The sequence below is a fragment of the Bufo gargarizans genome, chromosome 4 (assembly GCF_014858855.1).
Source record: "Bufo gargarizans isolate SCDJY-AF-19 chromosome 4, ASM1485885v1, whole genome shotgun sequence".
Taxonomy (NCBI): domain Eukaryota; kingdom Metazoa; phylum Chordata; class Amphibia; order Anura; family Bufonidae; genus Bufo; species Bufo gargarizans.
Window position 1 is genome coordinate 530,999,437 of NC_058083.1, and position 14,487 is coordinate 531,013,923.

Consider the following 14,487-nt stretch of genomic DNA (forward strand, 5'->3'; position numbering starts at 1 on the left):
ACACCTTTTTCATTAAAGCATCTATATGTTGTTTGGAAGCTGGATCTCCTTCTTCACTTATATTTCTACTATCGCTTAGTTCCTGGCGAATATCCGTGCTTCCATTTCAACCCGGGACCAGGTGAGCTTCGACAATTGCTTCTGTCTGACAGAGGGGGAACCATGGGGAGCGGTTTTACTTATTTATTTTTAGCCTCTGCTGTATATTGGAGGAGGCTGCACTAACTAATCTGCAGATTTTATATCATAGGGACTTCAGGACCTTTGATGATGTCATTGGCATGTGATCATTCACATGAGGGGAGGAGTAAAGCAGTGCATTTTTTTTCACAGTTCAGCACTTCCTGTCATGTGCCCAGTGTGACGTCATCGCAGGTCCTGCAGCCCCAGGAGGTGAGATCTGCAGGTCAGTTATTGGACTTGGTTCTGGGTTTATTAGAATGGAGCGGTTCTATAGGTGATATATAGCAGGTCCAGCCAGCAGGGGGCAGCACCGGCCATAGAGAGTCTCTGCTCACAGGAGGGGAGTTCTCCTCAGACATGTCTGCTCTCCCCCTGGAATATTAGGAGACCCCCCAGACCCCTGTAAGAGGGGCTGTTCTCCTGGATTAGAGGGGTCTTCCATCACACAATGTTCTGTGATATCACTAGGATATGGAGTCAGTGTGTGATCGGTGGGGACAACCTCTTCTAGATGAAGGGGCTGCAGCGCTGTGTCCTCTCCTCACTGTCCCTGCACAGCGGAGGCCGGAGCTCTAATGAGCAGGGACTGTGGAGGAGATTCAGCAGTAAAGCAGCTCTGCAGCCCCTTCATTCCCAGGATTAGTGGGGTCCTGATAGAGGCGAGCCCCCACCTACCGCACACTGATGACCAGTCCTAGCGATAGAACCTCACGTTATGTGACGGGAATAAACCTTTCAGGATCCTGCACTTCTCAGTTTTTGTGATTTTTGTGCTTCACTCGCTGCGTTTCTAGGTGGCCAGACGTCCAGTTTTAGGCCGGACAGTCCGGTTTCCTGGCTCCCTGTCCTCCGTCTGGTGCAGGGCCTGGATGGACCCAGGGATGTCCTCCTGTTCAGTAGCATTGAGCTGCCATCACAGGCTGACTGACAGGCTTCTCTCTCCTCCGGTCACTGGAGCCGGCAGACTGGTCACTCGGTGACTTACTGAGGGGAGAAGCCCTGTCCCCTGCCTGCAGCTACCGACATTCTTGCCGGGGGGATGGCTAGAGCGTCCGGCTTTTAGGATTGAACCAAGTGGTTCTTGGAGCCATAATGTTTTTTTTTTTTTCCATTCACATAGCCATATGAGGCTTGTTTGTTTTTTTGCGGGACAAGTTGTACTTTCTAATGTCGCCATTTACTGTTGCACACGATGTAGTGGGAAGGTAAACACGTTGGAAAAAATTGTTTTACTTTTCATAGCCATAATCTGACCCCTATAACTTCTTATAGTTATGTCTATGGAGCTCATATTTTTAAGGACAATCTGTAGTTTTTATAAAGTGTGTACAACTTTTTGATAATTTTTTATTACATTTGTTTGGGAGGTGAAGTTATGAAAAAATGGCATATCAGCCATTTTGATAAGACTTATTTTTTACTGTTGCACCATTCGCCATATGAGATAAGAATTTTTATATTTTTAGGGTACGGGTGTTTAAACATGACAGGCATCGCTGTGTCTCAAATTCTTTTATTTATTTTTTATTCTAAGGAAAGGGGGTGATTTAGATTTTTAATATTTTTTTTTTCAGGATTAAAAAAAAAATGTATTCAACTTTTTTAAGTCCCCCTAGGTAACTATAATATGATTAGATTGCCGCTTGTCTTCTGTAATGTATATCCATGCATTACAGAATGCAGAATTCAGTATATCCCAATGCAGTGCTGCCTCCTAGTGGTCGGCCTGGAAGCCTTGTACATGCTGAAGCCTATTATTAGTATGGGACTTATTCCCTGATCTCAGCCAGGGAAAGGCGGCCCCGGCCAGATAGGACGTGGCTCTCAGTTGTAGCGCTCCCAGATGTGGTGGTCACATTGGAAAGAGACGACTGATAGGACGGGGACAGGGCTTCTTTTTAACTCCTTCCTGACCTGCGCTGATGATGGACATTGTGGTCGGTGGTAGTTCCTGCACTGTACTGTACATATTGTCATGATGATCTCGTGCTGTCCATGCACTTGTGAGATCAGCAGCAGGAGTGGGTCTGTATTATGAAGCTCTGCTCCTGCCACAAGTGTTCAGTAATGACCGTCATCGTTATCACATCGGTGGGGTCCGAGTCCTGGCCCCCCGCTGATCAGCTGTTACAGGGAGCTGCCGCGCTCCCCGGAGATCTGAAGATCGGGCTCTCGGCAGCTCAGCAAGCTCCGTGCCGTACATAGTATTGCAGATCAGCACTTGTGTTGAGTATCTTTCATTGCACGTGGGGCGTTGGCTCTTCATAGAGGCTAGTGAAAAAAGAGATGACGCAGATGATAGGCTTCGCTGGGGCCACAAGGAGGAGGAGCAGGAGGGGTGCGCTGAACCCCGGCCCAAGACACAGTGTCAGACTCAGAGGTGACATCAACATTATTCTGCTGAGGCTGAGAGGATGAGTGATCCATCCAGTCCACAATCTCATCCTCATTGCCCTCATTTACAGGTCCTTCTCAAAAAATTAGCATATTGTGATAAAGTTCATTATTTTCTGTAATGTACTGATAAACATTAGACTTTCATATATTTTAGATTCATTACACACAACTGAAGTAGTTCAAGCCTTTTATTGTTTTAATATTGATGATTTTGGCATACAGCTCATGAAAACCCAAAATTCCTATCTCAGAAAATTAGCATATCATGAAAAGGTTCTCTAAACGAGCTATTAACCTAATCATCTGAATCAACTAATTAACTCTAAACACCTGCAAAAGATTCCTGAGGCTTTTAAAAACTCCCAGCCTGGTTCATTACTCCAAACCGCAATCATGGGTAAGACTGCCGACCTGACTGCTGTCCAGAAGGCCATCATTGACACCCTCAAGCAAGAGGGTAAGACACAGAAAGAAATTTCTGAAGGAATAGGCTGTTCCCAGAGCGCTGTATCAAGGCCCCTCAGTGGGAAGTCTGTGGGAAGGAAAAAGTGTGGCAGAAAACGCTGCACAACGTGAAGAGGTGACCGGACCCTGAGGAAGATTGTGGAGAAGGAGCGATTCCAGACCTTGGGGGACCTGCGGAAGCAGTGGACCGAGTCTGGAGTAGAAACATCCAGAGCCCCCGTGTACAGGCGTGTGCAGGAAATGGGCTACAGGTGCCGCATTCCCCAGAAACAGCGGCAGAAGCGCCTGACCCGGGCTACAGAGAAGCGGCACTGGACTGTTGCTCAGTGGTCCAAAGTACTTTTTTCGGATGAAAGCAAATTTTGCATGTCATTCGGAAATCAAGGTGCCAGAGTCTGGAGGAAGACTGGGGAGAGGGTAATGCCAAAATGCCTGAAGTCCAGTGTCAAGTACCCACAGTCAGTGATGGTCTGGGGTGCCATGTCAGCTGCTGGTGTTGGTCCACTGTGTTTTATCAAGGGCAGGGTCAATGCAGCCGCTATCAGGAGATTTTGGAGCACTTCATGCTTCCATCTGCTGAAAAGCTTTATGGAGATGAAGATGTCATTTTTCAGCACGACCTGGCACCTGCTCACAGTGCCAACACCACTGGTAAATGGTTTACTGACCATGGTATTACTGGGCTCAATTGGCCTGCCAACTCTCCTGACCTGAACCCCATAGAGAATCTGTGGGATATTGGGAAGAGAAAGTTGAGAGACGCAAGACCCAACACTCTGGATGAGCTTAAGGCCGCTATCGAAGCATCCTGGGCCTCCATAACACCTCCGCAGTGCCACAGGCTGATGCCTCCATGCCATGCTGCATTGAAGCATCCTGGGCCTCCATAACACCTCAGCAGTGCCACGGGCTGATTGCCTCCATGCCACGCCGCAGTGAAGCATCCTGGGCCTCCATAACACCTCAGCAGTGCCACAGGCTGATTGCCTCCATGCCACGCCGCATTGAAGCCGTCATTTCTGCAAAAGGATTCCCGACCAAGTATTGAGTGCAGAACTGAACATCATTATTTGAAGGTTGACTTTTTTTGTATTAAAAACACTTTTCTTTTATTGGTCGGATAAAATATGCTAATTTTTTTATAGGAATTTTGGGTTTTCATGAGCTGTATGCCAAAATCATCAATATTAAAACAATAAAAGGCTTGAACTACTTCAGTTGTGTGTAATGAATCTAAAATATATGAAAGTCTAATGTTTATCAGCACATTACAGAAAATAATGAACTTTATCACAATATGCAAATTTTTTTAGAAGGACCTGTATATTGTCAGAAGTGAGGGAGACCTGTGGCCGCTGCTACTACTGGCTGGACGGCTGGTGCCAACTGGGCTACTGCTGTTTGCATCACTGCAGCCACCTACATTCTCACTCTCGGGGGACATGCAACCGGCCTTTCGTTTTCCGTTACCCACCTGTTTGAGGAATGAGAGGTCACAGGTTTAGTACATTATCATTCAGTGAGGAAACTCTGCAACAGGTTTTTGGGAAAAAAGACACAACTACACAACCTCTGCTACTAATATATATACACAAATATTCTTATTTACACACTTTATAACTGCAGAAAATGTGCAATAGTTCTTTTTTTTTTTTTTAAGTGTAGTTTGACAACCCCTGCAACCGAAATATAAGCTGCTGTTGTTGATGCATTAAAATAGTCTTATTTGTGCGAATATAAACTGTAGAAGCTGCAACAGGTACTTGGAGGAGAAAGGACTGGGTCCTGCACATTATAAATATACTGTCTCTCTAAAAGCTGATGTATTGTTCAGTACAGTCTGTATATGAACGGCTCCCCCCGGCTGTAACAGATACACAGGGAACTAACTCGCCCTGTCCTGTCCCTGATGATAAATCCTGGCATTCTATCCGGTTATATAATCTACCGAAGTAAATCTATCTTGCCGATCTCTAGCACTACCCCTGTTATGTGTCAGATACGTCCTAGTACATTGTCACATCAGTGGCTGAGCTCAGAATGGCGTCTCTGCTGGGAGATTACATCCTTTTTGATAGACTAGTCAATACCTCCTTCCTGATTGGCTGTCAGACTGACTGAGAGGCATTGTGGGTAATGGTCATGTGATTCTCCATCTTCATCTCTGCCCTGTTTCCCTCACTACTGTACTGCATTTGAAATGTAAAATTGTGGGCGCCGTTTTGTACAGTTCATCCGTGTCAAATCACCAAAACGTAAGATATTTTTAGATACTTTTATGGAATTTGTAAAGAATCTGATTTAATTCTCTGTAGTCACCTCCATAGTACACAATCGGTAACACTATTCTCCATTTGTAAGACACTTTACTTCATGTAAGATGTTCATCCAGATGTGATTTTGATCTCAATCCTCCATGTTTCCCTCAGGTTCCTTAGGTTCAGGACTCTCTTCTTTTTAAAGCCGATGGTCCTTTCCATCAATGACCCACCAAGGATGGAGAAGGACAGAGACCACATGGCTGCGAGGATATTAGACCTCACCCTGGAGATCATCTCCTTGATAACTGGAGAGGTGAGAGTTTCCCATGACATCACTCTTATCTCTAGTAATAAAATAGGAATTGACTGGAAAGGTGAAGGATTCTTAGAATCTCTGTAGTGATCGGCGTCTCCCCATACACAGGATTACACAGTAGTGAAGAAGTCGTCTGGTGAGTGTGTGACACCCCGTGTGTCAGGAGGGTGGAGCAGGACCCAGAGCCCCATCACCGAGCCTCCACCTCATTCCCTGATACATGAGCAGAAGATCCTAGAACTTACCACCAGGATCACTGAGCTGCTGAGCGGAGAGGTGAGCGCTGCTGGGAATGCTAGGACATTATACAATAACGCCAAGGGAGGGGTCTGGTAATGACTATCCTTGTGTTATCAGGTTCCTATAAGGTGTCAGGATGTCACTGTCTATTTCACCATGGAAGAGTGGGAGTATTTAGAAGAACACAAGGATCTGTACAAGGACGTCATGATGGAGAATCACCAGTCTCTCACATCACCGGGTAAGAGGAGACCTTCCACGACTGTAGAGGGGAGAACAGTTCTGGGAGTCAGATTCCCCATCATCTGATCATCACATATAGACAATGTATTCAGTCACTTTGTGTTTTTCCTACAGATGGATCCAGGCAGAGAAATCCACCAGAGAGATGTCCCAGTCCTCAGTATTCCCAGGACTGTCCAGAAGAAAAACCAAATATCCCACTGGATCATCAGGTAGATAAAGTTGAGGTTTCTACAAATCCCCCATTGACTGATGTAATGAGTAACCTCCCCCAGCAGCAGTGGAGTACACTGTCCCCTCTTCTTCTTCTTATTGGCCACACTTGATTTCTGGATTCATATAAGATTGTATTAAGGTTTAATATCTCATTCACCTCATTGAGGTGGTCGCATGAGCTCAGTTTAGATTTTCAACTGTCACCAGACATATCTTCTGTTAGAAGGTGTGACAGTTACAGGGAAAGAGCTACGGCAAAAAGGACATGACCCCTGAGAAAGGACATGCGTTGCCAGCCTGAAACAAATCTAGCAGAGCAAATGAAGCAATCATTGGGGAGATCTCTGGATCCACGTGAGGTTCAGGGCTGGTTCTACCATGTACTATATGATGTCTTATTTTAATTTTTTTACATCAGTCATGGTGTTCTACCTCTCCAGTCTAAGTTTTGAAAGTGTGATGTCTGTAACTTACAGTTGTGCTGAGATAGCGGTAACCATCAATCTTAGCTGAATTGGCTGACAGTGACTCGATCCAAATGACTCCTTGTAGATCGTGAAGAAGTTTATTCCAAATTGTGCAGATCAGACACCGATAAACAAATGAATAGGTCAAAATATCATGGTGTGAGCAGCTAACAGGATACATGTGGCTGAGATGGTGAGTTAAGCCAGAATGCAAGAGAGAGAGGGGAGGAGACTATACAGAGAGGACAGCAAGAGGGGAAGAGAGAACACAGGATAAAAAGGCAAACCATGCATGTGTAACATGACACATAGCATAAACCCTTTTAGCGGGAAATACAGTAAAATTTCCAGCTGCAATAAAAGACTTCTTTATTTCTTTACTGTCAAAACTACAACAATAATCTAACTGGAGGTGATGAGCACAGCGTCTACTCCAGGATAGGATCAGGTCATTTCATGCCTTATATTATGTGTAAAATACTTGACTGAATGTTGATCCTATCTGATCACCACTTGAGGAGATCCTTCTCCTTTTAGAGCAGATTGGTTCTGGTCTTCTAGGGGTTTTTGACCTTCACCTGGATATAAGATAAACTTGTGTTCTGTTTTCTTTATTTCTCATGTCTTTCATCTTACAGGACAGTTCTGGAGGAACAATAATTAGCTTTGAAATACCCGTATCAATGTCAGTGAAAGGTAAGAGTCTTTCAGAAATCTTGAATAATGGAAATTTTTGATACAGACTGATCATAGGGCTAATTTTCCAGAATGAGAGTTTGTAGAAACGCTTGTTCACAATAATTGACCGTGTAAAGATACCCGATGAATGGACAAATACTTGCTCCTCGGGTGATGACGTCTGTTGGTCATTATCAAAACTTTTTGATAGCATCAAATCATTTTTTGACAGCAGGTTGTGCGGTATAAGCTGGGATCTGCTGCCCAGAAACTGTGATTCATCTCTGCTAATGAACAGGTAATTATTGTGAATGATCTTTATTCCCAATAATTGCCTGAAACATCGGTCCGTGTTAAAGGACCTGAAGTCCAGAGAAATGTTCTCCTCATCGTCATTAATATTACTGCTACTAGATTTAGTAGGATCCAACCTGCAGCTGACCAAACAAGAAGAGAAATAGCTAATTAGCTGAATGTGATGTTCATGATTAGGGATGAGCGAATCGACTTTGGATGAAACATCCGAAGTCAATTCGCTCATCCCTATTCATGATGCTTGGGAGAAAATAATTCAAGAGCACTTTGCATCCCCGTTACCCCTAATGATAATATATTACATGTATTTTGTACTAACTAAAACCAAATACTCATACTTTTCATATTTTCTAGATTTTTTTTTTCTTAGTTGATCTTGCCTGAGCTGCTGCTCCATTTTGTTATGAGCAGTTCAGCAGCCACTTGGCAACCTGTTGATGGCACATTGACATTCAGAGGAGACTGTTGTGGGCCTGCTCTGTGACCTGTTCATTAGGAAATATTATACTGTATGGTCTGAATAGAAACACCTGTTGCTATCTCGACAAAGCGATTTATATTCTGGGACATTTGCAGATCAAGAACTCCTTGATAAAAACCATGATAGTTTTTTTGATCTTTTATATTTTTTTTATACAAATACGTGAAATACTGAAGTTGTACATAATTCTAATTTCTTACATGCCCTATTTACTAAATATTTCTCGTCTTGCTATTGTTTCAATAAAGCTTAATTGTTTCTAGTTAGACATCAGAGAACTCACACAGGAGAGAAGCCATATTTATGTTCAGAACGTGGGAAAAGTTTTAGTCAGAAATCTTGTGAGCCATCTAAGAATCCACTTAGGGAAGAAACAGTTTTCATGTTCAAAATGTGGGAATTGTTTTACTCTGAAATTGTGTCTTGATAGACATCAGAGAATTCACACAGGAGAGAAGCCATTTATGTGTCCTGAATGTGTGAAGTGTTTTAGTCTGAAATCACATCTTATGAGCCATCTAAGAATCCTGTAACAGTCACGTACACACACATACAAGGGGAGGATAGTGACCACTGCGCTCCACCCTCACCCCTGGCCCTGCCTACTTGCCTCACGAGTCCTGATGACAGGGGACAACTGGACGGCAGTCCCTAACTTAGGATACGTGCAGGAAGGACAGACAAGACAAGTAACGGATAGTGAACGGACCTGGTCAAAACCAAGAGGACAACGCAGTACAGAGGGATAAGCAAAGAATGGTCAGGAGAAGCCGGGTTCATAAATACCAGGAGAGTCGAGAAGTACCAAAGGAGTCTGCAAAGAATAGTCAGGTGGAAGCCGAGGTCAAAATACCAGGAGGGATGCGCAGTACAGGAGGAGCAGGCAAAGGATCGTCAGGGAACAGGATCAAGTAAGTATACAGGTATCCAACAAACGCCAGGAACCTAAATTAACAGGCAACCTGTGGCCAGCAGGCTGCCTGTATTTATAGTGGGGAGTAAGGGTCATGTGATGTGGCCAGCCTCACATGACCGACCAGTCGAGCACCGAGTGATAAGCTTGGTGCTCAAGGCAGACCTAGGAGCAGGGAGGCTCCCAGCTAGCAAAGCCGCCCTGGGAACAAGGTCAAACACAGATTCTCGCTCCCGAAGCTAAGCAGCAGGTCTGCGGCTGATGGGAGACAGAGTGTGCCTTCGGCACCCCGTTACAAATCCACTTAAGGGGAGAAACCATATTCATGTTCAGAATGTAGAAAATGTTTTATACGTCAATCAGGACTTATTCAGCATCAGAGAACTCGCACAGGGGAGAAGCCAGTTTAATGTTTAGATTGTAGGAAATGTGGTATGGATTAAATATGCACATTTTATAGCCTTTGAGAGATGGGAGGGTATAGGGGCACGGGAATAAGTAGGTCCTTTACTTTTATATATATTAACGTGGCATCCATGATGGAAATGCTGTGTAAAATTTTTGGACAATTGTATTTGTGTAACATCATGTTTGTTTTAAAGAATTTTCATGCTGTGGATATAAAATAAAAAATTAAGAAAAAAAAAAGATTGTAGGAGATGTGACAGATTTGGAGCTTTATTGTAGCATCATGCCTTCTGATGTAGATCCTAACCCCTTGAGGATCAGTGTTGTATTAGTATGGTATGGACAGGAGTACTCAGAAGACCTGCACTAATCTATTGTGGCATTCTGATTGCATGGACACTGCCATTATGCCCACAATAGTAGTAATACACAGCCATTATCCTGCTTGAACAACAGAGATCACTGTTTAACCCTCTATCTGCTGTTATCAAAGCTGATTGATGCATAGGGGGGGAGAACAAAGAGGAATCCCCATGTGACTTCATTCACACTTCATTATGGAAATACTGAAGCAAATCCGTCATCTCACTGGTCAGGATTACAGAACATACTGCTTATTCTTGTAGTAAATTTTCCATCAGTAGAGGAGAACAGGGTTTTTATTAACTTAAAGGGGTATCCGGTAATAAATAATGATCCAAGAGCGCCTCTTCTTAGGCCATATGGCTTCATCATACATCAGTCACGTGGCCTAGTTGGAGCTCAGCCCCATTGAAGTGAATTGGGCTGCAATACCAAGCACAGCCACTGTACTATGCACAGCGCTGTGCTTGGGAGAGATGCTAGGAGCTGGCTACTCTCACCTGGTGAGAGTGGCAGTTCTCCATAACAGCTGATTGGCGGAAGTGCCGGGACTTGGATCCCTGCCTATTTGATAATGATGACCTATCCTGAGGATAGGTCATCATTATATATTCAAACTACAAAGAGTTAGATGATCCCCATGCTGCTGTCCTCGGGAACCACAAGATTCAATTTTGTCACTGCTGGGTACACAAATAACTAGGTAGACTGCCTGTACCCCAAATAATATACGTATATAGAAAATTCAAAACCGTATACTCGCATTGACTAATTGAGTATCGAACAATACTGTATTATTATAAGGCACACTAAAAAAAATACACTTGCCTTTCAAGCTGTAGGGTGTTTTTTTCTTCTGTAATCTCCTCCAAAGAGATATATATACGAACTGATTCAAAAAGTTTCAGCTTCTTCTAACCTTAACGTGCGGCTCCGGCCGGTAGCACGCACGTGCAGGGAGAAGCTACGCTGTAATCAAGAAGACGGATATTCAGTATGACGTTTCATGCTCTATGGGTGCCCCCTGAGTCCACACTTTCTCCTACGCAGTTCGGAATACTCGGACTCCTTCATCAGGGATATGTGCAGTTGATGGTGTTTAGGATTTTGTAGACGTCCGTCTCCCTGGCAATCGGCTCAATTGAGGAGATAAATATAATTTTTTTTATCCTTATCTCTGTATATAGGAATGTATCTGGTCCCTCCCTCTATAGAGCATGCAATTTCCTTCTAAAAAACAGCTATAACAATCCAGAATAAACTAATTCCTAAGCGAAAAAAGTAAAAGAAGGTGTTTTTTCTTATTTGCATATATCACCATTGTCCCGCCGTGCACGTATTTACTGGAAAGCAAACAGCTCTATTTGCTGGTTAAGTCCCGAAGGTGCGAGGCTATCCAGGTTGTAGATCCACCTGCTTTCATTTCTGGACATAAGTTTAATGTAATCTCCCTCCCCCCTCCAATCTGGTTTTATTTGTTCGATTGCCCAAAAACTAGATCCCTTAAAGGTCCCTCCATGGTTTTCACTATAATGGCATGAGAGTGGCCTGGTGGCATGGTTTTATTTATATTTCCTATATGTTCACCAATTCTTACTTTCAATGGTCCCTTTGTCCTCCCCACATATACCTTTTCACGGGGGCATCTGATATAATAGATTAGATAACCCTTAATTTTGTAGCTTTTTTGTTAATTTTTTTTTTCAAAGATGGGATTTTTGTGTTCCAAAAGATTGCATGTTTTGCAAGGAAAAAAAAATATTCTTCATATTTTTTTTCTCAGATTTGTTTGATTATTTTGTATTATAATTTTTTTTGGGGTATTCTTTTGATAGTGATTATTCATCATAATGTTCTTTTTCCTGTTTTTTATAGATGGAGCTATTATATTGCCCAGATTCCTTGCCTTCGGGTATTGGGTTAATTTTTCATTTTTTTTTATTTATTATTAAACCTCAACTAATTAATAGAAAATAATTTGCTTTGGGAAAATAAGAAAATTTTGTTTCTTTTTCTAGATGAAGACGGGTTGAGCAGCTCCCATGGATACTTCAATTTATCTTCCTACCATGAAGTAGAAGAGAACAATACCACGCAAACTAATTCAATAACTCCTAATGTATCCTCAGTCTTTCAAAGTGAAGATCTATCCACTGACACCACTGGTCACAAGAAACCTTCATCTAATCAATCACTGATTGGCAGAAAAAGAGCTAAACAGAAACATGGGAAAATATTTCCTTGTGAGAAACCGTTAAAAAAGGATAGTAATCTGTCTTTGCATGAGAGAAATCACAGAAACAAAAGGTCATTTTCATGCTCTGAATGTGGGAAATCTTTTACCAGGAAATTCATTCTAGTTGGACATCAGAGGACTCACACAGGAGAGAAGCCTTATTCATGTTCAGAATGCGGAAAATCTTTTACCAGAAAATTCATTCTAGTTGGACATCAGAGAAGTCACACAGGAGAGAAGCCGCATTCATGTTCAGAATGTGGGAAATGTTTTAGTCGGAAATCACATCTTGTGAGCCATCTAAAAATCCACTTAGACGAGCAGTCATTTATATGTTCAGACTGTGGAAAATGCTTTAATCAGAAATCAACTCTTCTTTATCATCAGAGAACTCATGAAAGAAATAAGCTATTTTCATGTTCAGAATGTGGGAAATGTTTTAGTCAGAAATCGGACCTCTATAGACATCAGCAATCTCACACTGGGGAGAGGCCATATCCATGTCCTGAATGTGGGAAGGGTTTTAGTCAGAAATCATGTCTTGAGGGCCATCTAAGAATCCACTTAGGGGAAAAGCCATTTTCATGTTTAGATTGTGGGAAATGTTTTACCGGTCAATCAAATTTTATTCGGCATCAGAGAACTCACACAGGGGAGAAGCTATATTCATGTCTTGAATGTGGAAAGTGTTTTAGTCAGAAATCAAATCTTGTTACACATCAGAGAACTCACACAGGGGAGAAGCCATTTATGTGTCCTGAATGTGGGAAGTATTTTGGTGTGAAATCATTGCTTATAGAACATCAAAGAATTCACACAGGAGAGAAGCCATTTTCATGTTCAGAATGTGGGAAGAGTTTTAGTCTGAAATCAAATCTTGTTAGACATCAGAAAACTCACACAGGGGAGAAGCCATTTATGTGTACTGAATGTGGTAAGTATTTTGGTGTGAAAACATTGCTTATACAACATCTTAGAAGTCACACAGGGGAGAGGCCATTTTCATGTCCGCAGTGTGAAAAATGTTTTACTCAGAAAACACATCTTGTGACCCATCTAAGAAATCACTTAGGGGTGAAGCCATTTTCATGCATAGAATGTGGGAAGTCTTTTAGTCTGAAATCGTGTCTTGGTAGACATCAGAGAATTCACACAGGGGAGAAGCCATTTTCATGCATAGAATGTGGGAAATGTTTTATTCTGAAATCACATCTTGTTAGACATCAGAGAACTCACACAGGGGAGAAGCCATTCATGTGTCCTGAATGTGGGAAGTGTTTCAGTGTGAAATCGCAACTTGTTACACATCAGAGAGCTCACACAGGAGAGAAGCCATTTTCATGTCCTAAATGTGGGAAGTCTTTTATTCAGAAATCAAGTCTTTCTAAACATGAGAGAACTCACTCGGAGGAGAAGCAATTTTAATGTTTATATTGTAGGAAACGTGGAGCTTCCTTGTTGGACCTGCTGCCTTCTGATTTAAAACTTAATGGGGTTTTACAAGACTTTAATACCGATGACCTATTCTCAGGATAGGTCATCAGTATCTGAACAATGGAGATCCAACTGCCGGAACAACCACTGATGAACTGTTGGTAGAAGGCATCAGCGCTCACAATAGAGCCACTGCCTTCTTTCAGCTTTTTCTAGGCCAGTGACAACACAATCATCGGTCATGTGGCATAGGCGCAGCTCATCCCTATAGAAGTGAATAGGGCTGAGATTCAATTCCAAGCACAGCCGCTATACTATGTATGGCACTGTGCTTGGTGAGCTGTGAGAAGTCCGTGGTGCTCACAGGAGCTCCGGTGCCTTCTCAAATAGCTGATCGGTAGGGGTCCCGGGTGTTGGACCCCCACGATCAGATACTGATGACCTATTCTGAGGATAGGTTATCCATATTAAAGTCTTTTAAAAACCCTTTTAACCCCTTGGGGATCAATGTCATGTACTGTACAGACAGAAGTACTAAAAACCTGCACTAAACTTTTGTGACATTGTGATCACATTGGCACTACTGCTGTTCCCGCAAGAGTAGGACCACAGGTGTAATACATGGCCATCATCCTGGCTGCACAGCATTGATCACTGTATAACTCCCTGCCTGCTGTTATCAAAGCTGATGGGGGGGGGGGAGCAAACTTGGAATTCAAGTTTTATTTGCCCGTGTCAAAACTGTGAAAAACTCTCTGGAGCAGCAGAGGTCCTAAATGTCCAAACACCCCTGGAAGTGAAAGGGTTAAAAGAAACTATGAAAAATATTGAAACTATTAGGTCTGGATTAAAGGGAATAATGCCAGTGGAG

At 42.8% G+C, this 14,487-nt stretch overlaps 1 protein-coding gene and 1 long non-coding RNA gene across 2 annotated transcripts; both read left to right on the forward strand.

Annotated features, from left to right (window-relative positions):
* The first annotated feature begins 364 nt into the window (after nt 1–364).
* On the forward strand, nt 365–5,788 carry LOC122934837. Its single transcript, XR_006388693.1, has 3 exons — nt 365–406; nt 5,475–5,619; nt 5,731–5,788. It is a non-coding gene; the product is annotated as an uncharacterized LOC122934837 (long non-coding RNA).
* Nucleotides 5,789–5,886: 98 nt separating this feature from the next.
* On the forward strand, nt 5,887–13,997 carry LOC122934760 (gastrula zinc finger protein XlCGF26.1-like). Its single transcript, XM_044290452.1, has 5 exons — nt 5,887–5,898; nt 5,980–6,103; nt 6,220–6,317; nt 7,427–7,484; nt 11,965–13,997. Exons 2-5 carry the CDS (start codon nt 6,019–6,021, stop codon nt 13,605–13,607), a joined length of 1,884 nt encoding a protein of 627 aa, XP_044146387.1. The 5' UTR covers nt 5,887–5,898; nt 5,980–6,018; the 3' UTR covers nt 13,608–13,997.
* The last annotated feature ends 490 nt before the right edge of the window (nt 13,998–14,487 follow it).

Bases quoted from the DNA above. Each gene is read 5' to 3' on its own strand.
- LOC122934760 (XM_044290452.1), top strand. From the start codon at position 6,019: ATGGAAGAGTGGGAGTATTTAGAAGAACACAAGGATCTGTACAAGGAC. The intron at 6,318-7,426 runs GTAGATAAAGTT...TTCATCTTACAG, and splicing joins ATATCCCACTGGATCATCAG to GACAGTTCTGGAGGAACAAT. The intron at 7,485-11,964 runs GTAAGAGTCTTT...TTCTTTTTCTAG, and splicing joins CGTATCAATGTCAGTGAAAG to ATGAAGACGGGTTGAGCAGC.